The sequence below is a fragment of the Aedes aegypti genome, chromosome 1 (genome assembly GCF_002204515.2).
Source record: "Aedes aegypti strain LVP_AGWG chromosome 1, AaegL5.0 Primary Assembly, whole genome shotgun sequence".
Lineage (NCBI taxonomy): Eukaryota > Metazoa > Arthropoda > Insecta > Diptera > Culicidae > Aedes > Aedes aegypti.
In genome coordinates, this window is record NC_035107.1 from 1,361,470 (window position 1) to 1,387,265 (window position 25,796).

General features: G+C 37.1%; 1 protein-coding gene across 1 annotated transcript; it reads left to right on the top strand.

Annotated features, from left to right (window-relative positions):
• The first annotated feature begins 1,976 nt into the window (after window positions 1-1,976).
• On the top strand, window positions 1,977-25,244 carry LOC5574742 (mitochondrial cardiolipin hydrolase). The gene is made up of 3 exons (XM_021853121.1): window positions 1,977-2,397; window positions 24,679-24,849; window positions 24,946-25,244. The coding sequence occupies exons 1-3, from the start codon at window positions 1,977-1,979 to the stop codon at window positions 25,242-25,244; spliced, it is 891 nt and encodes a 296-aa protein (XP_021708813.1).
• Window positions 25,245-25,796: the final 552 nt, after the last annotated feature.

Below are 25,796 nucleotides of genomic sequence, written 5' to 3' on the forward strand. Positions count from 1 at the left end.
TCTCGGTTTTCTCTTTCTCCCACACGAATGTTGTCAAAAATAGAGAGAGCTGCATCTACCCAATGGGGGTACTTTGGCCCAATAAGCCAAATTTGGGTAAATGCAACTTTTCTTATGTTTGGGTCGAAAGAACTCAATTTTGCGTTAAATCAACCCAAAATTGAGTATATTTTTCTAATGGAATTAAAGCCCAACTACCTAGTGGGGACCTTGGAAATTTAGCCAAAATTGAGTTATTGGGCTCAACTATGAAATTGCGTCGAAACAACCCAAAATTGAGTTGAATTCCGTCTCCGTGTATGTTTGTTACAATCGAGCGCCCCTCGTATCAAGACAACATTTATGTTAATTAGTACACCATGGTTATGTGTGTTGTCGATTATTGTATTGTTTATGTTTATATTGATAATAAATCAGTCGTTTGTGTACAGTGGAATCGCTCGGTCGTTGTTATTTTTGATCCGTAAGCCTCGGTGTTCCTCTCTCGATCCACTGTTTATTGTGTCCACTGGTAGTTGCTTTCAACACTCAAGAGGGGTTTCATCCAGCTCACCTTCTTCAGGTAATGCAACCTCAAAGTGCTGCGCGTATGCAGTTACGACATTCGGTTGCTTAAGCCGCTCTAGGTCGTACCGAGGCGGCCGTTGGTACCGTACGTTGTTAACGACGGAGAGTTTTGGGCGTAGTTTAACCATCATCAGATAGTGGTCAGAGTCGATGTTGGCGCCACGATATGTCCTGACGTAGATAATGTCGGAGAAGTGCCGTCCATCAAGCTCAGCGATGCTTCAACCCAGGTGAATTGACAACTAGGAATAAAATTTCCTGCAGAATGAAAGAGAGGCAGATAGAAAATAGTCGTGAATTACTAGAATTCTCGCATAACTTCTGATCTCGCCCTAAAAGCCATTGGTAACCATGTTTGTAGCTTATTGTTTCTGAGCATTTGAATGGATTTTCATATTATTTCACAACGCTATGGGGAAGAAAGGATTGGAGTTTGGATGCTTATTCTTTCATTTGCTCAAAAACAACGAGCTACACACGTGGCTACCAATGGCTTTTAGGGCGTTATCTCAGAGTATGCGAGAATTCAGTAATTCTGTGACTACTTGTGTTTCTTAGTGTACACCTGAGACGAGACTCACGAAGACGGTCTTCTTTTTCTGTGATTGCTGAGTTTTTTTTTCTTATTCCTCTTTGTGTTTATACCAATTATGCGCATGCTGTTCAAATCCACATATGAATCTCTCAGCAAAAAATGATTGAGTTTACATCACATCGAATCATAAATAGCCGTTTGTGTGAAATTTCATGCCAGCAAACGTAGCAGACATTAGAAATAATTGATATTCTGCTAAGGTTTATCAGCAACTTTGGAGAAAACTGCTCCGCTGACTGAGGTTTTAAATAACAGTTTGAACACAATACTTTTCACTTTTTCAGCCATAAAAACGGTGGGCTGCATTTGACGTTTCGTGAGAGGGTAATCTGGGCTGCATATGACATTGATATTTTTCCTCTCCGCGAGTCTCTCTCAGGTGTTCACGAGGGTTTATTTTTATCATTCCTACCCCATTCAAACACCTCATTATGGTAAAAGCGGATATTAACATCGCGTTTCGCCCTTTGGAGTTAGCCCTCCGCAGATGATTGACAGTGACAGTTCGCGCATCTGTCTGCTCTGCTTCTGCTCGTTTGATGGACGACGGTTTGTTTTCTTTTTCCTCGAATCGCGTGAATAGTCGTCGAAAAGTGCATATGGCTAGACATCAGTGAAGCACAGTTTTCCCGTGTGCTTCTTTACTGTGACTGCATTTTCGTTTCGATTTTCTATTTCGATTCCCCCTGAATCCTTAAAGTCGAATTACCTCCGGAATTTCGCCGTGAATCGGGAGTTCGGGCGCCGGGCAAACAAGTTACGTGTGGTTCCGTTTCGAAGAGTGGTGTTGGGGAAAAGTATTGGGTGAAAAAATATGATGTTGGAATCTGTGCCACGATGGGTCCGTGTGTCGGCCGTGGTTCTCGGGGTCGGAATCGGTTCGGAAGTGCTGTACGAGCTGTACCTTGGCTGGAGGTCATTCTGCGAGCAACGTCGGGCTCGGCAACGCGCGACCAGTCATATTAACGAAGTTTATTTCACCAATGAACGGAGCACCCTGGCGAATGCGCCCGGGACGACAATGGCCAGCTTTACGACGGAACACGTCAGTCGGATTGTGGCCCTGCTGGACCGGGCGCGCGTCTCCGTGAACCTCGGGATGTACATTATTACGGTGTCCAGCATCGGGGACGCGCTCCTACAGGCCGCGAATCGCGGAGTTCGGGTTCGGGTCGTCGGATGTTCGTCGATGGCCTACAGTACCGGATCGCAGATGACCCGTTTGGCCAATGCAGGTGAGATTTGGGGACAAGGGAATTGGGGGAGAATACTTCTCTGAAAAGGCTTTTCTTTGTTCGCTGGAATGCACTTCCGTTGACCTCGACATTGACATTCACAGTGTCCTTGGAGAAGAGATAACCTTTTCTTTCTAATTTTGATCGACTTTTGTTCTGGATTCTGGAGTCTGGATATGAAAATGCACATTTTTTATAGTATTTTGCTAGATATTGTTAAAAAATGACAAACTTCCCTTTCAAAATTCAAGGCTTACTGAGTGAGAAATTCTTTAGTGCAGTGGTTTTCTCACGTAAAATTCGGGTTGCTTTGTTAAAAAATTGAAATATCTATTCCGAATGGGGTTGTAAAGAACCTTTAATAATTGGGCTTCAAAAGCCACGAGACCTTTCTAACCTCAAGTTAGAGATCGAACGGGAGAAGGAAACGAGTTGCATCATTTTCTTATTTTTATATCCAGTCAAGGCAGCGCACGAAAGGAATGCACGTGTTTCGCGAGTTGCAAAATGTTATTCTGAATCCGATGCGATGCGATGACGTTTGAAACCCCAGATTGACAGATTAGAGGCTCGAGCTTCCATAAAAAATCGTGGAAAATTTCCTTTGTTTCGAGTCAGGTGACATATTTGGGGGGTACAATAAAAATAATTTGCTGCTGCACTCGATTCGGCCGTCGAATAAAATTTTAAATGCAGCCGAAGAGCAACAACAACTTGAGAGACCGACCGAGGCCATGCGATGCGAGGCAACGACAGCGAGAAGAGCAGCGCAGCAAAACTGCAATAACAACAAGCGGACAAGAAAAAGATATAACACGACGACGACGACGACGGCCAGTCGAACGAACGAACGAACGAGAACAAAACGACGACAATGCACTGTTGTTGCAGTTTCGCGTTTTGTGTTTTTCTCGCGCTGAGCGCTGAGCTGATAAATATGTGGCTCGACATGAAAACACACAGACAAAAAGTAAAAAAAAAAAAAATACGCGAAAGACGATTCGTTTTTGCTTCTTCTGCCTCCTCGCGCAGTGTGACTGTTATCAAATCAATATAAGAGCGACTCGGTCTCTGATGTAGGTGGAACACTTCACACACTAATGTAGGGTATGGTGTTGTTGATGAATGCAGGCAAACAACCTCTCTGGCGGCCGTCGAACGAAAGTCGATTAGGAATTAACGCTCTTATCAGCTGACATCTGCGCGGTCGGCGTCCAGCGAGAATCATTTCGGCTGTGACAGAGTAGGCTTGTCTTCAGTCGTCACCACGGTACGACACGACGGTCGAAGCAGGCGACAACACTTTTCATAAGGGGTTTTTTGAATGCCTACTATGACGTAAGTTTGATCTGTGCAAATTGATTTCAGTAACGAAATAATCACTTTGTTTAATTTTAGGTATAAATCTAAGTATGCTGTTTCGCTCAAGAAAAGTAAAGAAATTCCTTGACTGAATGGTCAAGAAATTTCCTACAGAGAGCCCCATTTGGAATGACATTTCTTCTCAAACGCGTACTGCGATCAAAGAAATATGAATTTCTTAACCATTTCTGGGAAGAAATTTTCCAAGCGTCGAGATAGGCGATTACTTTTCTTGTCAGCAGCAACCAGCCATTATGGCAACATTTTTGATCAAGCTGGAAGGAAAAATATCGTGGTATAATGGATTGCCTGCTTTGCTCTTGTTCACAGTTGATCAGCAGGAGTTTTCTCGTTTTATTTTGTATGGGGAAAGTCATCTAACTTCAAATTTCTCGTAAATAAAAGCTTTAATCGAAAAAATATTTGGTAGGCGTGATAGCCATCATCATTACGTACAACCGGCATCAAATATTTTTTCGAAAATAGTTCCCATTTTTTGAGAAAATAATTCGTTAGATGCATTTCGCCATACAAATATTTTTCCTTTTAGCGATTTTTCGTGCATATGGCCGGTATGCTGATCATAAGTACTGTGCAAAAGGATAGGACAAGAAACGGTCAAGGATTGATTCCGGTACCGAAATTACTTGAGCTGTACGCTGCTGATAAGTAGAGCTGATTTCATAACGTCAGTAACGCCTGCCGTGCATATCAAATGGAGCTGTCACTTTTCCGTACGGAAAAATGTGCCGCTCAATTATTCCGCAAGTAAAAGTGACACATCGCTCATTCTGGATCAGCTGTCAAAATTACTTTGGTAATTAGCAACAAATTGTACTTGACCGCTCTACTTAGGATGTAGATACTAGGCTTAAAAAGGAGAAATTTTACTTGAGCGCTTTACGTTTCAGGTGCATACTACGCAATAGACACTAGCGCATGTGCGTTACTATGTAATGAGTAGCGAATCAGGCCATGCATGTAACCCATATTGTGACAGGTCAGGAGGACAGTGAAATCAAATTCCTTTTGACCTCACTAGGAATATCGATTGGCAAAAATCGGCATAAGCGGTGACTTTTGGTATCGAATCATTCAACACTCTCCCACGAGTATCGATTTCTGACAGATTTGATTTATAGTGCATTAGAATCTCTAAAACAACGAGTTCCGTCCTTCAAAAGAAGAGCAGCCACGCCTGGTTGGGATGATGAATGCACCCAGTTGTATTGAGAAAAATCTAATGCCTTTGAAGCTTTTCGTAGATATGGTATCTCAGAACTTTATTTAGAGTACTCGAAACTTGAAAGAAAGTTGAAGAATCTAATTCAAGCGAAGAAGTTATTGGCAGCGTATTATTGATGGCCTCTCACGAGAATCTTCAATGTCCACGCTTTGGAGAGTGGCTCGCAATATGCGAAACCGCTCATCTTTAAATGAAAGTGATGATTACTTCCAACCTATGGATATTCAACTTCGAAAAAAAGGTCTGTCCAGATTAAGTTCCAGCTCTACCGCCTTTCTGAGAAACCCAGAGAGACGATGCTTTGGACAGACCATTCACGGTGCTGGAATTTTCTATGGCTCTTCTCTCATCAAACAACTCCGCTCCGGGATGCGGTATGATGAAGTTTAATCTTCTTAAAAATCTCCCTGATATCGCAAAAAGACGGTTGCTTGACCTGTTCAACTCATTCATGAAGCACATTGTTCCACTTGAATGGAGACAGGTCAAAGTAGGTAATAGCTATCCAAAAGCCTGGTAAACCAGCGTCTGATCAGAATTCATACCGGCCGATCGCTATGTGTAAGGTAATTGATAGAAAAAATGATCCTATCGCGACTTGACTATTGGATCGAATCAAACAATATGCTTTCCAGTTTTCAATTTGGCTCTCGCAAGGGTAAAGAAACAAATGATTGTCTAGCGTTGCATTCATCGGATATTCAACTAGCCTTTAAAGACAAGAAGCAACTGGCTTCAGTTTTTTTTTCTGGATATTAAGGGCGCTTTTGATACAGTTTCCATAGAGATATTGTCAGAAAGCATGCACAATAGTGGACTACCTGAAATATTGGATATTTTTTTGTACAATTTGTTGCCAGAAAAACACATGATCTTCACTCTCGGACAAATGACAACTTCCATAATTAGCTATATGGGCCTTCCCCATGGCTCATATCTAAGTCCCTTGTTCTATAATGTTTATGTTAAACATATTGACAAATGTTTGGAAGAACCATGCATGCTGAGACAACTTGCAGATGATGCAGTGGTCTCTATAAAGTGCCGACGAGCCGATATCTTGCAAAGACCACTGCAAGATTCCCTTGATAATCTATCCACTTGGGCTAGAAATTTGGGGATTTCGTATTTTCTAGAAAGTGGAATACAGCCCAACTAAAGCTTAATCGTTTGGGAACAGAAATAATAACTCCGGTTTGCCAAAGACAATCAAGGAAGGCTTGGTAAAAATCGCTAGTTTTCATTTGTTGTGCTGCCGTTATACGCATAATTGTCCCATGTTCCAAAATATGCAATCGAGAAAAACGCGTTTAAAGATTTTAACACATTCAGGCCTCGTATTGACCAGGTGTGTGGTAAATTGAATTGCAATCTTCACAATAGTATAAAGAATAGCGTGTTTATTAGAGTCAAGAGTTTGTATTATGGGAATAAAGTAAATTTAACTACGAAATTCAAAGTGGGACTGTTATGCCTAGAAATACGGGGTTTTTGATGAATTTCTACGCATAACAGTCTCACTGAGAGTAGTGACCAATTATGTGCTAAACATACTGCTGTGGATGACCGTACTTAGTACATACGTATAGATTGTACCGAATGTAGAGGACGTATATCCTCAAGACTATGTTAAGGCACCTAATGAAGGCTCAAGTGACATGTGCCATACGGAGCCACGCGTGGAGAAGTGAAAAAAATACGATTTTATAGTTACCAAGTTTGGGATGGAAAGCAATGTTTTCTGTATGTGTGATAGTGTGAAAATGTATGAGTTAGTGAAAGAAAGAGTGGATGAGTAAGTAAGAGAGTTTATAGGATGTAAAAAATTCCTAAATCGACTCTTCCAGCTGCAGGCTTAACAGAAACTCATCTGCGAATTCAAGGTTAATCTGCCGAGTAAATATTTAACTCAAAATTCACGACACAAATCTTCACACGATTTGACATTTCTTTGGACTTTGATTGCAATACATATCATGATATTTTTGATACATCGCAAATTAAGCTTTAGAACCACCAACATATTTGCAACTTGCACCGAAGAGCCAACTATGCGGAATAACCCAGTATGTGGTCAGGTCATCCTATTCTTCTTTTGACTTGACTTTGACTTCATCATGTTTGATACGTCGCAAGATAGGTCTCAAGACCGCCAATATAATGGCTACTTCCTCTGGGGAACAGGGTATCCAAAACAACCTGGCATGTTATCAAGTCATCCAGGAACCTTTGAATTACCCTTCTTTAGCCTTGATTTGTGAATTTATGAAGTTTGATGTTGCCAGCTAGGTTTCAGAACCGACAGTTTAGAGGCCATTTCCCCCAGGAAACCGGGAATTCAGAACAATCAGACATGTGGTCAAGTCATTCAAATACATTTGAACCACATGTAGACCTAATTTGCAAATTCATGAAAATTGATGTGTCGCAAGCCAGGTTTCAGATTCGCCAATATAATGGCCACTTCCACCAGTGAACCGGTATTCGGACCAACCCAGTATATCCAAAAATGGTCGAACTATTTTTATTTGCTTTGCTTTACTTTGTTTGCTAAATTATGAAGTTGATTTGTCGCAAGCCATGGACTTGAAATTAAAGTAATTATAGATTCTTCAAGTGGGATTATTTCAGTATTCCTCGTGATGAATCCAAAATTACGGTGAATTTTTAATCGATGACGGCGGTTCAAAAAGATTGAAAAAATTGTGATTGACCCTGAAAATTCAACTGAAATTCATTGAAAACCCGATGGGAAATAATATTATTAAATTGAAAATTTCAATCAAATTTGACGTCAGACTCGCATGAATGACGAATGCATCCCGCTAATACAAACACATAAAACGGGTTGTGTTCCACATGAGATGTAAAGTCAACGTAAGAAGATGTTCAAAACGATTTTCACAAACACCAGCTAATTCAAAACTCACAACTGAATATTTTGTTCAAGACTAGCGCAGCGAATTGTACAGTGTGACAGTTATGCGTAGAAATACAGTAGTGGGACAGTTATGCGTGGAAATTCAACAATGGGACAAATTGACTTGGCTTGCTTTTCATTGATTTTTCGAACAAAGTTAATTTTTGATAAGTGTTTTCTAAAACTATACGTAAAAATAAACTGTTTGATGACAAAATGCACAAAAAGTAACATGGGACAATTATGCGTATAACGGCAGCTGTGTACCTTCGATCTTTCTAGACTAGGGTTACCATATTTGATCTCACCGGCAAGAGTACATTTTTTCAACTCTGTAAAAGAGTACTAAACAGTACAACAAAATATTGAATACGCACTTTTTACTTATGTTTTGTCTTAATTAACTTGTTTTGATCATTTTTAATCGATTTTTCAATCAAAAGTCTTTGATTGCATTAATCCTATTGACGACCAAGGATATAAATAAATTAAGGCGAAGTAGGCCGTCATTGAAATTTGTACGTGTATGATTGTCGTTGATGATTGATGATGATCTCACGATTTCGAATCAAAGAAAATCAGTTGGTTTTGCACTGCCACAGCTGAAAAAGTATCAGCATACTGTATGCATGTTAACGCTTACAGTGATACTTTTTCAAGTCAATATAAACTAACTTTGAAATGCAAGCTGAAAAGTCATCATTGTTGCCAAAACTAATGACAGGCTACTTAGCCTTAAATGTGTGCTTATTACACCATTTCTACATACAGTGAATCCACAATTAAGAATCACCCACAATTTATGAATCAGCTGCCTCTAAAGGACAAAATAACAGTAAAAAAGAGGACAAAACATCACGGAAACATTTTTGCTTATAATTTATTTTGAGTAAAATTGTTTACGTGATGTTTTGTGTTGATTTTTGTTGTTATTTTGTCATTTAAAGTCAGCTGATTCATAAATTGTGGGTGATTCTTAATTGTGGATCCACTGTATTGCAAACAATAATTGTCAAATTTATAATCAATTCGATTTTATCATAAAATTGTGATTCATCAAACATTTTTAGAAAGAATGTTTCAAATTTTGAACAATATATGTTTCTAAAGGAAAACGTAAGAACTGAGAGTAACAAATTTTTATACCTTAGAAATGAAAAAAATCTCAAGTTTTATTTTTAATTTAAGCTGAAATAGTTTGGAATCAAACTTCTACGGTTGCTAAAGGTTAAAAACGTTTGCAAAATATCTCTTCAGTTTAGTGCATTTGCAAACGTGAGTAGGGACAAAAGTTGGCCATTGTGACGGCCATCTTTGGATTCCGATATGTTTCACCATATGCGTTTTGAAGAGAGCAATGATGAGAAATCGATAATTACAAGTAAGCCTTTATGAAAAATCAATATCGATTTGTTAAAACATTGTAAAGGATTGAGTTTTGCTGATTTTATTGTTTATTTTAGTTGTATTCCCGCAGTATTGTTGTAACATTGAATCTCCAAGACAACGTTTCTAGAAAAAGTGCTTGAAGTTCAAGCCTTGAACATAAGTTGTTGCAAGTTGTCCAAAATAACTGCAATATTTTTTGTTTATCAATAGTTTCACCATTCTTTTATGTAGATTTAATAAGATAATTGGGCGTACACAAATTTTTTTTAATCATTATTGAGCTAATCATATCAACTCGATTTACAATTGACTCTCCACATCTCGATATTGAAGGGACCATCGAGGTAGGGTGACATCGAGACAAAGAACACATTTTTAATGAAGACTAGATTGAAAACGGCTCCGTTACCAGGAAAATAATAAACAAACAATCGTCTCTTCGTGTTCCCAAACTGTTTTGAATCTATGAAATTAGGTCTAATAACATTTGATAATGTACATATCGACATACGGAGAGAAAATCAGGAACAAAAATCAACAAGGAACACATCGAGATAGGGAGATATCGAGATATAGAGGATATTGAGATACGGAGAGTAAAAACATATGCAGAATGAAGGGACCGAAGAAATCATCGACATAGAGAGAGATATCGAGACATAGAACATCGAGATGTGGAGAGTCGACTGTATTTGACGAATATCGTTGGATCACCTGTTTCCATAGGAAAGAGGTTTATTTGGTTTCTTCAAAAGATTATATGATTTGTTCAGCAATCGTCAGTGATATCTAGAAAAGAGTACAATTGACCCGTTTAGTAAAAAAGAATAGTACACAAATTTTTAAGGTAAAAAAGAGTACATGTACTCTTAAAAGAGTACGTCTGGTAACCCTATTCTAGACAAATATTTAAAAAAGGCCACAGTTTTCTATGCGTTTAGTTTTACTGAAAACAGTAGAAACATGCGGATTCCAATACATTATATTCAATCAGAATAAAGGGTGCTTACGTGTACTTTTGAATGTGCACGAAACATTTCTCATTCGATGTTTGTTACCTTTGATGAAATGCAAAAATATGCTTTGATGAATAACGCACTTTTGTCATGTTTGTCCATTGTTTAAGATCTGGGCTCACTGTGACAATCCGTGACAGCAAAATCTCGGCTCACTTTGACGTAGAGAAATTTTGTATTGGTTTCTCCCTCCCAGCTCAATGGGCTTATGCACGGGTTCACTAATTTGACGTTTTAGCGGTGCCGTGTTATTTATGTGACCTTGAAAACCAGTGAATTCGGCACCGCTCAAACGTCAAATGAGTGAACTCGTGCATTGGTCCATATGGACCGGCACCGCTCAAACGTCAACGAGTGAACGCTTGTATTGATCCATACTGTGCAGTTCAGAATCGTTGTTGGCAAGCGGAAGCCCCACGATGAACCTTTCATTCCATTCTGACGTTACTATAGGAGTGAGGCGTCGAAGTTGTGTCATTCCTACTAGATCATTTGATGTCCGCTCCGATGCTACATTCTCGGAGTTCTTTCAACATGCTTTTGATTATCAGCCATCATAACAGGGTTGGAAGACAATATCTATGACAATGATTATTCAGTACCACACATCCTCCCTCTTCTCAGGAAAAAAAAATGAAGTGATGAGTTTTCACATCGGTCGTCAACACGAAAGCTTCTAGAAATTTATGGAATATCATCTACATCGCTAAGAACTTCACTGATGTATACTGCTTCATATCTCTACTGTTCACTTGCGCATGAGATTTTGAAACATTTTTTCGCTATAGGATACCCACACAATCAGAACGGCATTGAAATTATTGATCGGTTGAATGTCGAATTCATTAGAAACGGCAAGCTAATTCTATGCAACAACATTTCTAAGACGAACTAATTTTGAACAAAATATTGCCATCAATGGACTGCCATATACGTGTTCTACAGAGTAGCATCACGTTTGACTTTCATCGTGTTATACATTCAATTCGCCGTACTTCCACGGAAATACTCACTCAGACTTGTTTGACTTTTGTTACTTGTTTTGATATAACATACCTTGATCTATTTGAATGTAAATGGAAGTTACCACACATCGTTGGGTTCACATATCTTGTTCTTTAGATACATTTTCGACCGCCAGTCGCACATGCATGTGAACATCACTTTTATTAGGAACCAATTTGCGATCACCAGTCGCGATAGCAAGTGCACACCACCATTGCTTAGAGCAAATATGCGACCACCAGTCGCGCTACAACATCAATAGCAGTTACTAAGAACAAGTATACGACCACCAGTCGAGCTAACAACATCAATAGCACTTGCTAGGAACAAGTTTGCGACCACCAGTCGAGCTAACCACATCAATAGCAGTTACTAAGAACAAATATGCGACCACCAGTCGCAGTAGCAAGTGTACACCACCATTGCTTAGAACAAATATGCGACCACCAGTCGCGGTAAGGTATTTTTTCCATTGCACCCACTAGTCGCGTTAATAACATTTTTTTTTATTGCAACCATCAGTCGCTTAGGGTTTCTTATTATTTCAACTACCAGTCTCATTGAGAACTTCTTTTTTTTTCTTGGCATCCACCAGTCGCATTAAGGACATATTTTTTTTTCATTACGACCATGAAAGATATGTTTGTGAAGACAATTTCTAGTCTTTTTTGTATGTATGGATTAATACATTCTAACTGCCACTGTGTAGTAGTAGCAGGTCCGTCCGACTCGGGCTCAGATTGGGTACCACTTCTAGAACTGCATTTGGTCCCTCGGTAGTGCAAAAGGTATTCTAGATTACCTTATGAGCCATAAAATTTTGGGCAACTGCAAGGGAAATGGAGGTCTTTAATGTGTCTTTGGTAGTAGTATTATTATTAACAGTCTTTTTTTTTTATTTTGCTCAAAGCAATAGTCATATGATACATGATATTTAAGAGGCAAAAAAGTACATTAAGCAATAATCAGTTCGATCGCACCGATTATTAATGAAACTTTCATAAAAATCCTACCAATCAGTCAGTTTTACATTCAAGCTTTTAGGCAAAAATAGCTGGATACGTAATGTACTGAAGCAAATATGAAAGACAATAGTCATTCACGTTCACCAACATTCAATTATCAATCGATTTATTTCATTTTACGGAAACATAGCCACAATAAATAATTTTTTTTTTTAATTTGTAAATAGAAATACATATATTAAGAGAAGCAACGATAAAATCGACAAACACAATTTAAGCGAAGTTTATTATTACTTGTATATACATTTAGCAGAATTTTCAATGCTACCAAAATTTTCGAACGGATTAAATTACTAACTTATCAAATTGATTTTACTAATTTTGCACGGAAATATCTAATCGACTCATGTGGAAAATATAGTTAGCTCTAAAATGTTCATCCCGTTAAACTTAATATTGTTTTCTATAATCTAATGCAGTAAAATATGTTCCGTTATTAGCAGGATGTTAACTTCATAGCTGAGAAGAATTTGGAATTTTCAAAATAGGCATGATTTTGAATTGATTAAATTATTCCGATTCTGCTGAGCTGATGACCTTTGTCAATTGTGTGTACATTCGACTTTTTACAATCAAAGCAATCTGTTTGAGTATTCTTCAAGCAACACTGCTTAACTTCCTTCGGAAGGGAAGTGAAGCCGTTGGGCCCGAGATGAACTAGCCTAAAATTCTCGAAATAATGAAAAAAAAAAATCAAGCGGAACAAAATACGCTTTTCAAATATACTCTTGCGCAACTCAAACTGTTAAGGATATGCTGGTTTGTATTGTTTTCAACAAGAGCAAGCAATGTTGCTTCAACGTTTAGTGCAGCGGCTAACTATCTCACCTTATCTCCTCAGTCAGCCATAGTTTTTAACTGTTCTCAGAAACAGGGTTGGGAAAAAATCTGAAACTCACTCTACAGTAGCCAAACAAAGCCAATCACAGTCAGCGAAGCCAGTGAAACTCACGCCCATCGCTGCTGTAGGCAAATGCCTTGAAAATTGCAAAACACCCGTTGCTAAGGGCAACCCGAAATTACTGTAGAAAAATGTTCTATTTCCCGCTGCATTTCCCGCATTTAGAGCCTTCAATGACACTCATGATATAGAAAATTCGTGCAACCAACAGAGGCTACTTGATGAGATTCACGTTTTTGAACTACTATACTGGGAGAGCCACGTGATTTTCGCGAAAAGTCAAGCCTACTACTATTACCATTCCCAGCACTGCTCAGAAAACATGAAAAAAAATCTACTTACAGATGTATTTGTTTTTTTTTTTCAATCTACCTATTCCAGACTGAAAATTCACTCCACAATCACTTTTCAAACACTGACTTTCACCCGCGGTGTCGGAAGACCAAACGATACAAACACATTTTCAAGTGGAAACTCCCGGTTGCTAACAAATCCAGGCTCTCGAGGAACACGAAAAGAAGTTTTAAATTCTGGTAGGATCGCCAAATGTGGAGGTCAGAATCGTTGTTGGCAAGCGGGAGCCCCACGAAGAACCTTTCATTCCATTCTGACGTTACTATAGGAGTGAGGCGTCGAAGTTGTGCCATGCCTACTAGATCGTTTGATGTCCGATCCGATGCTACATTCTAGGAGTTCTTTCAACAGGCTTTTGATTATCAGCCATCATAACAGGGTTGGAAGACAAGATCTATGACAATGTTCATTCAGAACCACACAAGTGTGACTATTGTTGGCAGCCTCATTCTCTTCGGAAACTTTCCCATAAGCGCTGCAGGCGAATCTGTTCGGCTGCTCCAAATCAGTCGCATTTTGAGGCGTGTTCATTTGAATTGATGACATCTCTGGTAAAATTGTTTGTTCTGTCTCCGAAATCTCGTCAGCGGGAAGCTGACAGAGCAAAGAATCTTCTGCATATTTTCATTGGTATGTCTTGATAGGAAAATACTGTGTAATTTGGCGTTAAAAATTGATGCCGAAGCCGTAAGTCTCCCTATTTTCCACGTTACCTTTTAGCGATTTTTCATGCATAGACACTAGCGCATGTGCTCTACTATGTGGTAAGTAGCGAATCAGGCTATGCATGTAACTCATTCGCGATGACGGAAGCGATTACCACAGTTGACCCTATGCGTGAAGCTCCGATTTCTTTACATGGCAAGGCATAGGAAGTCAATTTTTAAATGCTTCCAAAAAATTCAAAACATAATTTAATTTAATTCAATTAATTGTACGGGGTTAGATTTATGATAAGCTATAGAATCCGCAGAATATTGAGGGAAAAATATAAGAACCAAAATAATGTGTCTATAATGTAGCCCATCAAAAGTTTATCAACATGTACTAAATAGCTATTGTGTTTAATTTTACATAAGCATTAGAAATTTCACTTCCTATACCTTTCCGGGTAAAATTATCGACGCTTAACGCACAGAGTAAACTTTTTACAGATGGCAGCACCGTACCTGCGTCAGATCGAATTGCTGCTCCGAGGAAAAAATGTCAACCCTTTTGACGATTTTTATAGACCGTTTTGTTTGAAATTCCTTGCACATAATAATTACCGAACGGCTACTACTGGATTACTGGTTGTCACTCTTTTTATATTTGTCTCTTATACCGTGACCTGCTCTAATTCCGTGTGTTGCCTAATACCGTGTATTTGGGAATTATGTGGATTTCTAGCATATTAAATTATTTATTTTTCTAAATGATTGTCACAAACGTTACCATATTAAGCCTGATTCGCTGCTGACAAGTAATTTCTTGGCTTATCTTGATGCATTGGAAATTCCTGCAAGGAATCGATCAAGGAAGCGCTTTTTTATCTTTGGAAGGAAGCTTAACAAAAAAATTTCAAGAAAGTAGCCTGAAAGTTCTCTGAAACTTCAACCAAAAATTATTTATCAAATTTGTCAGGAATTATGCTTATAAAAATTTATCAAATTTACTAGGAAACGGATTCAAAAATTTTACAAGAAGTTTAATAAAATTTTCCAGACATTCATTCGTGGATTAAGCCTAGCCTTTTATCTCTTCAATTTGTAACGATTGTTTCTATTCCAAATACGCGCTTTGGAATAGAAATAGTCGTTGCTTGAACACGCATAGACACATGGACATGGGATTCAAAATCAGCTTGAAATGAGTGGTATTTAGCGTGCCGGTGCCATTAGTGGACTACCTAAGCTATGAAAAATCATAACAAAATAACGAAAAGCCTTAACATAGATCTTTTGACGTCAACAGAAGGAACCTCTACTACAGTGCTTCCCAAACTTTTTCAACTTTCGCCCCCTTTAGACCAATATTAATCTAAAATCGCCCCCCACATATGTGATTCAAATATTTTAATAAGGACTAAAAATGTCTTCGAGTCGCATATCCAAAGAATCATAATACAATAACTATTATGTACATTTAAAAATATTTTCTTCGTTAACCTGGGCTGTAAATTATAACATTGATTTTTAAAATATTTTGCGTACAAAATATTTTAAAAATCAGTCGGTAAAAATTTGGTCCAGTTTCAACTTAACAAATGTAATATATTCATAGGCGCCTTGTGACGTAGTTGGTGGCGAAGTTCTCCAAAACTGAACCAAATGCAATGTTTTCCGAGCAAACGCATTTATTTTTACATGAATATGTCATATTTGGGTGAACTACAATGATTCTGTTCGCAATTGTTCGTTTTTGAAAGATCTCACCCCGTGAATTGTGACTTATCAGCTATTTTTTTAAATTACTGGAATCATTTTCAGAAATTGTGAGTAATAAATGCCTGACGTTTCTAACGCTTTTCTTCATCCAATCCAAAAACCATATGAAAATCCAGAATGTTTTTCAACTCATTTATCAATTCAATTTATCAAAAGGGTGTTTTTCCAGCACTAAGAAAAACTCGAATTTTTCGGACGTTCTGGAGGTATAAATCCAACGCAGCTCTGAAATTTCTTCAAATCTATTTATAAATAGAGTTTTTTGTCCTTGGCTTCGCTGGAACGCGATTTTTGCAGGCTAAATTTCCCAAAATTTATCAAAATTTCTCAAATTTTCTTCCCAAATAATAAACATCACAATTGTAAAAAGCTGGATGCCTTATATATATTGGGCATCTGCAAAATCTCGTGAAAATCTCAAAAGCTGACTATTCTTAAAACTCACATGATATTTAAAAAGCTTAATGAATAACACACATATTTTGTGTTTGACAATCATGTAATGTTGTATATAATAATTTTAAAATGACCATGATTAGAGATATAACGATCTAAATATTTAAGTTTCGAACTGATTAACCTTCAGATGTGTGTCCTCCAAAGGTTATTAGTAATTATTTTCAAATGCTCCCATGTTAGCTTTTTCGCCCCCTTTCTGGATTTTTCGCCCCCCATATTCTGTTTCACAAATTTTCGCCCCCTTGAGCCTGAAAATCGCCCCCAGGGGGGCGAATTCGCCCACTTTGGGAATCACTGCTCTACTATATGGGAAATATATGAAAAGAGTGATAAAACTAATTTTTTAACATAAAATCGCTTGAGCCACTATTGGTACACGTGTTCCAGTAGTAGACGTTTGGGAATAATGCAAGGAATTACAACCCTATTAGTATTTAGGGTCACCAATATATTGTGGACCTCTATATATGTTGGACCCCCTGGGCCATTTTCCTGCAAATTACCCAGTTTAAATCAAAAGACCAACTCAATTCGCATCAAATGGCATGATAGGACTATTCCGAACTTGCATAAACTGTTTGTACATAGAAAATGTGTTTATTTTATCTGAAATTAATTTAATTAATTCGGTTCATTCATGCAACCGTTACAATACGTTACACACAGAAATTGAAGCCGTCAGAAATTTTTCAAATGTAAACAAAAACTTTTTTTCAAATTCCTGAACTAAAAGCGTAGAATTTCTTCGGTTTTCCATTGTCAATCGATTGATTAGACTATGGGCAAGCATATTATACAACCAGTGTCGTGGACTTATTCGCCAAATGATAAAAAATGCCGGGGGTCCAAAATACATACTATGAGGGTCCAAAATGTATTGGTGTGTCCAAAATACAGTGCTGTTCTGAATAATAGCAGCGCATGTCGATTTTCATACAAAATGCTCAACGTTGACATGCTGTAGTTTTGTTCCCTTTCAAGCAATCGAGTTGAAATTTTCTCCACAGAACTACAAATATGCCCAATTTCGTAAACACAAAATTTCAAAATTTTCAAAGCCCCTGCCGGAAAGTGAGATACTAGGTGAAATTGTTCGAAAAAATAGCAGTTTTAAAAATTTGAATTTCGGCTTGACATTATAGTTTTAAATTGTATATAACTTACCATTGGAACAATCTCCTCCTACTTATCAAACCTACACCTAAACCGAAAATGTTTAAAATATTTGTAGAAGAAAAATTTTAAAATGAAAAACTGCTATTTTTTCGAAAAATTTCACCTAGTGTCTCACTTTTCGGCAGGGACTCAGAAAAAACTGAAATTTTGTAGTTACAAAATTGATCATATTTGTAGTTCTGTGGAGAAAATTTCAGCTCGATTGCTTGAAAGGGAACAAAACTACAGCATGTCAAAGTTGTGCATTTTGTATGAAAATCGACATGCGCTGCTATTATTCAGAACAGCACTGTAAGCATAAGCATTGATGAAAATGTATTGGTGTGTCCAAAATAATGAAAAACAGTGCTTCACAATTCAATTATTTTCGACGTTTTTTGGATCCTACATGACCGTGAGGGCATTTTAATCATGTAGAGGAAGTTTTTCTCTACATTTTGGCATGTTCTTTGACTTGGTTACGCTGTGCAATTAATTAATTGGGACAAAAAACTAAAATCACTTCCTTAGGGTGTCCAAAATACGACCGTTACCCTAGTGATACGATTATTAGTATTTAGTGATACGATTGTTTTTGGATACTTCGAGTACTGAGTAATATCTAGATTATTGTAATACGTCTAACTCATATTCTAATTAATGTGGCACAACAATCAGAGTTTTTCTCGAGTTCATCGAAAATAGATAAAGCTTGTGAGTGAGTGCGGGTTAAATTTATCTATCTTCTATCTATATAAATAAAAATGGAGTGGTGATCGGGCAATCGGATTTTGAAAATTCTTCAATAGTTATGTTCGTAAGGTGTTCCGATTTGTTTGTGAAAAAAACGGGAGTAACTGTCTTTTTGTACGGGACGTTTCACAACGTTTTTCAACAGCCTACTTGATAGCAGGACAAAGTTTGCCGGGACCACTAGTTTTAAATAAATTCTTTTTAAATTCTCTATTCAGCCGGGATTTTTTGTGCTATTTTTGTAAGGATTTTTTGCCAAACCATCTTCCTATACCACCCATGGTGACCAGCGTACCGGGAAATCAAAATTCTAGGATAAGGAGATTAGAATAAGAACAGTCTGTACAATTTTTATAATTGAAGACGAAGTACAAATACAAATACAAATACAAATACAAATACAAATACAAATCGGGAAAACCGGGAAAAAGCCGGGAAGTATACGGGAATTTCAATTAACAAGTGTTAAGAGCAATTCTCGCTGAAACCAGGCCGCCATCGGCACCCATCGTTAGAATTCCAATTTTATGTCACTGATCGCTAGCTTTCGATAAAACTTAAGGGTGGTCCTTTTTGTTTTCTCAAATTGGTGGACCCCTCGTACGCCAGCTAGCTAAACAGTTAGCAAAAAAGCCCATTTTTTGATAAATCTTGGGTATTTCTTCACGTGATATGTCTCATATTTCCCTTGGAACACATACCAAACTTAATGGCATCGTATAGAGAAAGGATATAGCTTTCATTTGAAGTTAAAAAAAATCCGGCGGCCATTTTGAATTTGGCCGCCATCTTGAATTGTGTTAGAAAAATCATTTTTTCACCATTAGCGCACCGCTCGTTTTGAATTCTGAGATCACCATCAGAAAGCTGAGGAAAAATTGCGTAAGATAGGCTACAGAAACTAGGTGTGCAATGGTATTTACCCTATGAAATGAACGATTTTCTAAAACATGTTCCACGATTTTGACGTATATGGCGAGTGCAATCAATGCAAACATCATTTTTGGTACAACATAGATACAAGTTTTCAATAGTTGGTGTATTTTTCGAGTCAGATGAAGAATAGGAGTATTATTTTGAGTGAAAAAATCTGGCGGCCATCTTGGATTTTGACGCCATCTTGGTTTTAAGTAGTAGAATGAGTTTTCACCTTGATAACACTCAACATGTTGAATTTTAATGCCACCGTTACACTTACTATTCTTCTTGTTCTTCTTTTTCCTGACGTTACGTCCCTACTGGAATAGAGCCAGCCCCTAAGCTTCAAAAATAAATTAACAAGTAGAATTTTTTAACGCTTTTTTACTACCTGAATGATTCTTCTGCATATCTGCGAGTTGAAAAATAGCATTAATTCTTTCATTTATTTGGTCAAAAACCATTGATAGAAATGAACAATCTGTTGAACAGCTAAAATAAGATAAGAAATAAAGAATCTGTTTGTTTTTTAACGGAGATCTTTAATTAATTAAACATGAAGAGCGCTGAGATGGTAAAAAATCATTCTACTGCTAAAAACTAAGATGGCGTCGAAATCCAAGATGGCCACCAGATTTTCCAAACTCAAAATGATTCACCTGAGTTTCGTCATTACGTCCACATTAGAACAAAGCCTGCTTCTCACCTTTCAATTTCGCTATTTTTCACATGCATGTTGGGTGTTAGTAAAAACAATACTTTATGATTCAGAAAATCAAGGATTTTTTTCGCTCAAAAATTTAAGTTTTCCATTCTAAATTAATGCACTTTTGGAAATGTTTTATGTTAAAACTACAGATATTACCACAAAACTTACTAATGTCCCAACGCACAATTTATAAACTTCATTCGATGAAAAAAAAAGCATATGGTAAAAAAAATTGTTTATTTCAATCAATGTTTTTGGACGGTTTTTATTCATTAAATTTATTTATTCATAATAACTGAATTCAAAGATATGTCGAAGAAATATTCTGTTATTAAAAATCGTATTATAAAAGAAAATTCCTATTTAATAACCTGTATTTATAACTAATAAAGCTGAGTATCAGGCTCGGTTCCACTAGGGACGTAGCGTCAGGAAAATGAAGAATAATAAGAAGAAGAATATACGTAACCTTGTTTTTATTGGTAACCTCTAAATTCGACATGCTGAGTGCTATCAAGGTGAAAAATTCATTCTACTAGTCAAAATCAAGATAGCGTCAAAATCCAAGATGGCCGCCAGATTTTATCACTCTAAATAATACTCCTATTCTTCATATGACTCGAAAAATACACCAACTATTGAAAACTTGTATCTTTGTTGTACAAAATATGATGTTTGCATTGATTGCACTCGCCATATACGTCAAAATCGTGGAACATGTTTTAGAAAATCGTTCATTTCATAGGGTAAATACCATTGCACACCTAGTTTCTGTAGCCTATCTTACGCAATTTTTCCTCAGCTTTCTGATGGTGATCTCAGAATTCAAAACGAGCGGTGCGCTAATGGTGAAAAAACGATTTTTCTAACAAAATTCAAGATGGCGGCCAAATTCAAAATGGCCGCCGGATTTTTTTTAACTTCAAATGAAAGCTATATCCTTTCTCTATACGATGCCATTAAGTTTGGTATGTGTTCCAAGGGAAATATGAGACATATCACGTGAAGAAATACCCAAGATTTATCAAAAAATGGGCTTTTTTGCAAACTGTTTAGCTAGCTGGCGTACGAGGGGTCCACCAATTTGAGAAAACAAAAAGGACCACCCTTAAGTTTTATCGAAAGCTAGCGATCAGTGACATAAAATTGGAATTCTAACGATGGGTGCCGATGGCGGCCTGGTTTCAGCGAGAATTGCTCACTGGGAAAATATTACATACCAAGTGATGTTTCAACCACAATTTTTATATTTTTTGTGCATTTTTATTATAGCTTCTGGATTTTAATCTCAAATTAACCAATAAAGTCAAGGGTAGTATTTGGAAACATATTCTATATACTAATGTTTATAATTAGCCAATGAATTAAAAACAAAAAAACATTTTGTGAAGTGTTTTTTTTTATATAAAGTTTTATGAAGTATTTCATGTTACAAACTACAATTTTTGGATGTAATCAATTACATTTTTTGTAAGCAAGCTTGCAATTCGCTATGGTCAAACTCATTGCATTTCCAACTTTCTATGATTCTTCGTTAGAACTCCCTACACTCAATTCTTCTTTTTTATTGCTAAAGATAACAAGTTATTGCCATCCTTAGAAAAATATTATTTCAATCATTTATCAAAAACAACTTATGAGAAAGTTTACCTAATTTTTCAAAAAACATATTGTATAAATTCGACGTTAAGCTAACTTGTGGTACATACAAAATTATTGTAGAAAACACTTTTGAAGTCCCTGGATGAAACATCTGGAGTTATCTCTGAATGAATTACTTTTGCATTTTTTGAAGAAATACCTGTTTAAGAAATCCCTTGTTAATCTTCTGGTAACTTGGAAACTCTGGGCGAATTCTTCTATCAGTTTTGATTTGATTCTTGGATCTTTGGTTTTCGTGAAAGTATACTTGTTTTAATATCTTAAAGATCTCCTGGAAGTTTTGAATAGGGGCTCATGAAAAAGTTGTGAATAAGTGAAGAATCTAAGTAATGAATTCTTTGAAACTATGTATGAAATCTTGTTTTACTAAATGTATATAGAAGAAAACACGAATATAGATATAGATATAGCAACGCCTGATTTGAAAATTTAAAAATATATCTCATCGAACATATTTCAATTATTTGGTAAATTTTAAACCTACGATCTTCATTAAAAATTTGTCATCCGCTTCTTATTTGGGAATAGTAAAAATAGTATAAAAGTCTCTACTTCATTCCAGAATTTTAACTTCTATATTTTATCAGAAATTAAATTGCCCTGAGAAAAACTTCTAGGTTTGTGGGGGAGAAAACAACAAAAAAATTCTATGCTTATGAACATGGAACGAACCGATGAACAATTGATAAATTCGTTACTAAGACTACCAAGTCTGTGTGACCGTTTCAAATTTAAACTATGATTCGTTCTTAGATTAACTCAATCACATCATAAACAAGGGTCAAACCTTTTTAAAACTAAACATTTTCATAACAAATTCCACGACTACTTAAAATGACCGATGTAAAATATCGTTTTATAGATCAAACTGAAATTTAGCAGAATCAATATAAGCCAAGAAAATTTAAATGCGCAGCAAAAAGTCTTATTTCCGTCTACCCTTAATAGGTATGTTTTGTTGTACGACCAAAAAACTCGTACTTAAAATCGTTTAAAACATTAAAAACATCGTAATAATTTACATTTCTTAGCATATCATTGAATCGCGAAAATTATTGAAATATCGGGAAAAAAGCGGGAGAAAACCGGGAATTTAAAATTGACTTTTCACTGGCCACCCTGACCACCGAAAATTTAATCTTGGCCTTTTTCTGAAATTTCCCAAGAAATTCATAAAGATTTTTTCCTGAAATTCCGCAAGTTTGGCATGTGAACTGTTTTAATTTTTTTGGCGCAATTAAGCCAGCGAATTTTGCCTTTCTTTCTTTCTTAAGAGTTGATGAATTTCTGGAAGAATTTCTTTACTGACTGGAATTAGCGTTTTACGAACCCAGCGTTTGTGTGCTCTGTTCAAAGTCTACTAGATTTTTTATAGGTGAAGTTATTTGTATAGTGTAAATCAATTAACAATTTTTAACAATTATTGTTAAAACTCAAGAATCCATAGTTGAATCATCAGCAATCATTAAAAAATATCTTTCAAATTGAATGAAATCTTCATAAAAACTTTTTTTGCATTTCAGATAGCTAAGTGGAGTGATAGATTTTCATTACTATTGCTGCAATTTTGAACGAAAAAAACCGATTTAGAAAATTTGTAAAACGATGATGGTCCTTTTCCTCCTAAGACATGTTTCGAATTCAAACTTATTTTTACATAATGTAGACTTGTTAATATTTTTGATTTTTGAGTCACTTTTTAGTCATTTTTTTGATAATTTTGGTCACTAAAGCCACTATTATTTTGCTGTCTGACCGCTACCAGCCCTGCAAATACCGTGTTTCAGTTATAATTCCAAACTGGCGAAGTAAAATATACATTTTATCTCCCGAATCAATCATGCAAACCTTAAGGCGTTGTTTGACACAAAATGTCACCCGGAAGTCGGGATCAGATGCATGGTATTTGGAACAATGGTATGTTTAACAACAGCAACTGTAACCATGGTTAAAATTTTCAAAATGGCTCAAATCATATTTTTTATGCGAAATATATGAAACGGTCTACTGTATACAACTTAAAATACTTGAAAATAATCATATATTATTTTTTTCTGATCGATTGGAACTTAAGTTTTTTTAACCTCACGGTAATAGAGCATGTTACGGTAGTAGAAGTTGAAATCTTTCTATATTGGATTCTGTCGTGTTTCTTAATGAAGCGAAGTATGCACTTCAACAGAAAAGTAATCGCCTATCTCGATGCTTGGAAAATTTCTTGCAAGAAATGCTCAAAAAAAGCATTTTTCTTTTATCGCAGTACGCAGTTGAAAAGAGATGTCAATTCAAATGGCGCTCACTGTAGGAAATTTCTTGACCATTTCTTGGGCAGAAATTTTTACTTTTCTTGAGCGGAACAGCATACCTAGCTTGAGCCAGGAATTTTACGAGGAAAATAGCCATCATCGTTTTTCAAACAGTTTTTTCACTCAAAATCGAAGCAGTGTTCATGAAAATCGATCATTGCATTGCACTTCTTATCTGTAACTCAATGATAGATTTTGATGAGGATTTCATTACATTTGAACGAAAAAAACTGGTTTTTGGTTTTCGATGATTGCTGATGATGGATTCTTGAGGCTTACCCCAGAGAAATTGCTGCATTGCTTGCAATGCATATTTAACTTATAGTTCTGAAAACCTGGAACATATTGCTGTTTGCATTTGAGATGCAAATCTTGACTAAACGTCCTCCAAGTGCGGTAACCCAAAACAATCGAAGGACACCTAGCAACGATTATAGAAATCACCGCCGCCCTAGCAAGAAAAATCTATTTTTGACATCGCATTTCTTGTGAAAAATCTTACCGCATCTGGTGTTTCCGCATTTGATATTTGCATTTCAAACGCACACAGCAATATCTACGGTGTCCATAGTTTTCCTAAATATTGGGTGATATTCAAATCCTAGAAGAGTTTTTCCTGTTCTGTTTATAGCAAGTGACCTACTAACTCAACTTCCTCTTCTTATACATTTCCAGGAATCCCAGTGCGTTTCGATCGTAAGGAAAGTGCCTACCTAATGCACCACAAGTTCTGCCTAATCGACACCGATTGGTTCTGTCCGCGGTGCTATCATGAAGAAAAAATGCGCAGAAAGGGCTTCTGCTGTGATACGGTTTTCGACAAGCGAAGCGGCAGTGCCAGTGCCGGTGCAGTGGCCAATGGCCAAATCAGTGCCAGTGGTGGTGGTGGTGGTGAGGGGGAGCGAGGGGCCTCCAATGGAAGTGCCAGTCCTACTCGCAAAGTGCAGTGCGTTGATGATGGGTCGCGATGTGTGCGCTGCGATCCGCAGCAGAAGAAAGAAGTCGAGATGCGCAAGCTCAAGGTGACGGCCACCGAGCCGTTGCCGATCGGGGGGTTGCTCATTACGGGGTCCACCAACTGGACCATGCAGGCCATGTCCGGCAACTGGGATAACATGGTGATGACGTCGATGCCGGAGCTGACGACGCCGTTTCAGTTGGAGTTTCAACGGCTGTGGCGCGAGTTCGGTCAACATCCACTGCTGATAACTCCGGCGGCCATCGGGGGAGATAGGCAGTGAACAGCTGACGCGGCAACGCGCCGTGAAAGAAGGTTGGTTCGGTTTGTTATTTTTCTACTCTTAAAAATCTCTATTATCCAAAGTTACTTTGTTTTTCCTGTTTTGCTGTCAGCTATTTTTTAGGCAATGTTCTAGTGGCTCCAGAGATACGACTAGCGACTCTTATACAACTATTCTACAGATTTATCTAGTTATTTATCAAGAAATTTCTTCTGGATTACTTCCAACGACTCCTTCAGGGATCATTCCAGAAATTCCAGTAATTTCCACATTGATTTCTGAAGATGTTCTAAGGACTATTCCAGAATGTCCTCCAGAGATTTTTCTAATAATCTTTCCACTGTTTTCTCCAGCTCCTAATCTAGGAGATCTTTCAAAGATTCCTAAAGGAGTTCTTCCAAAAAATGCACAAACGTTCAGTTCAGAGTTTTTGAAGAAATTCGATCAGAAAATCCTGCAGGATATTATTTAGTGATTCGTTCGATTCTTTTTTCAATTATTACTTTAGCAATTTGTTCAAAAAATCATACAAAATTTTAGAGTCAATAAGTT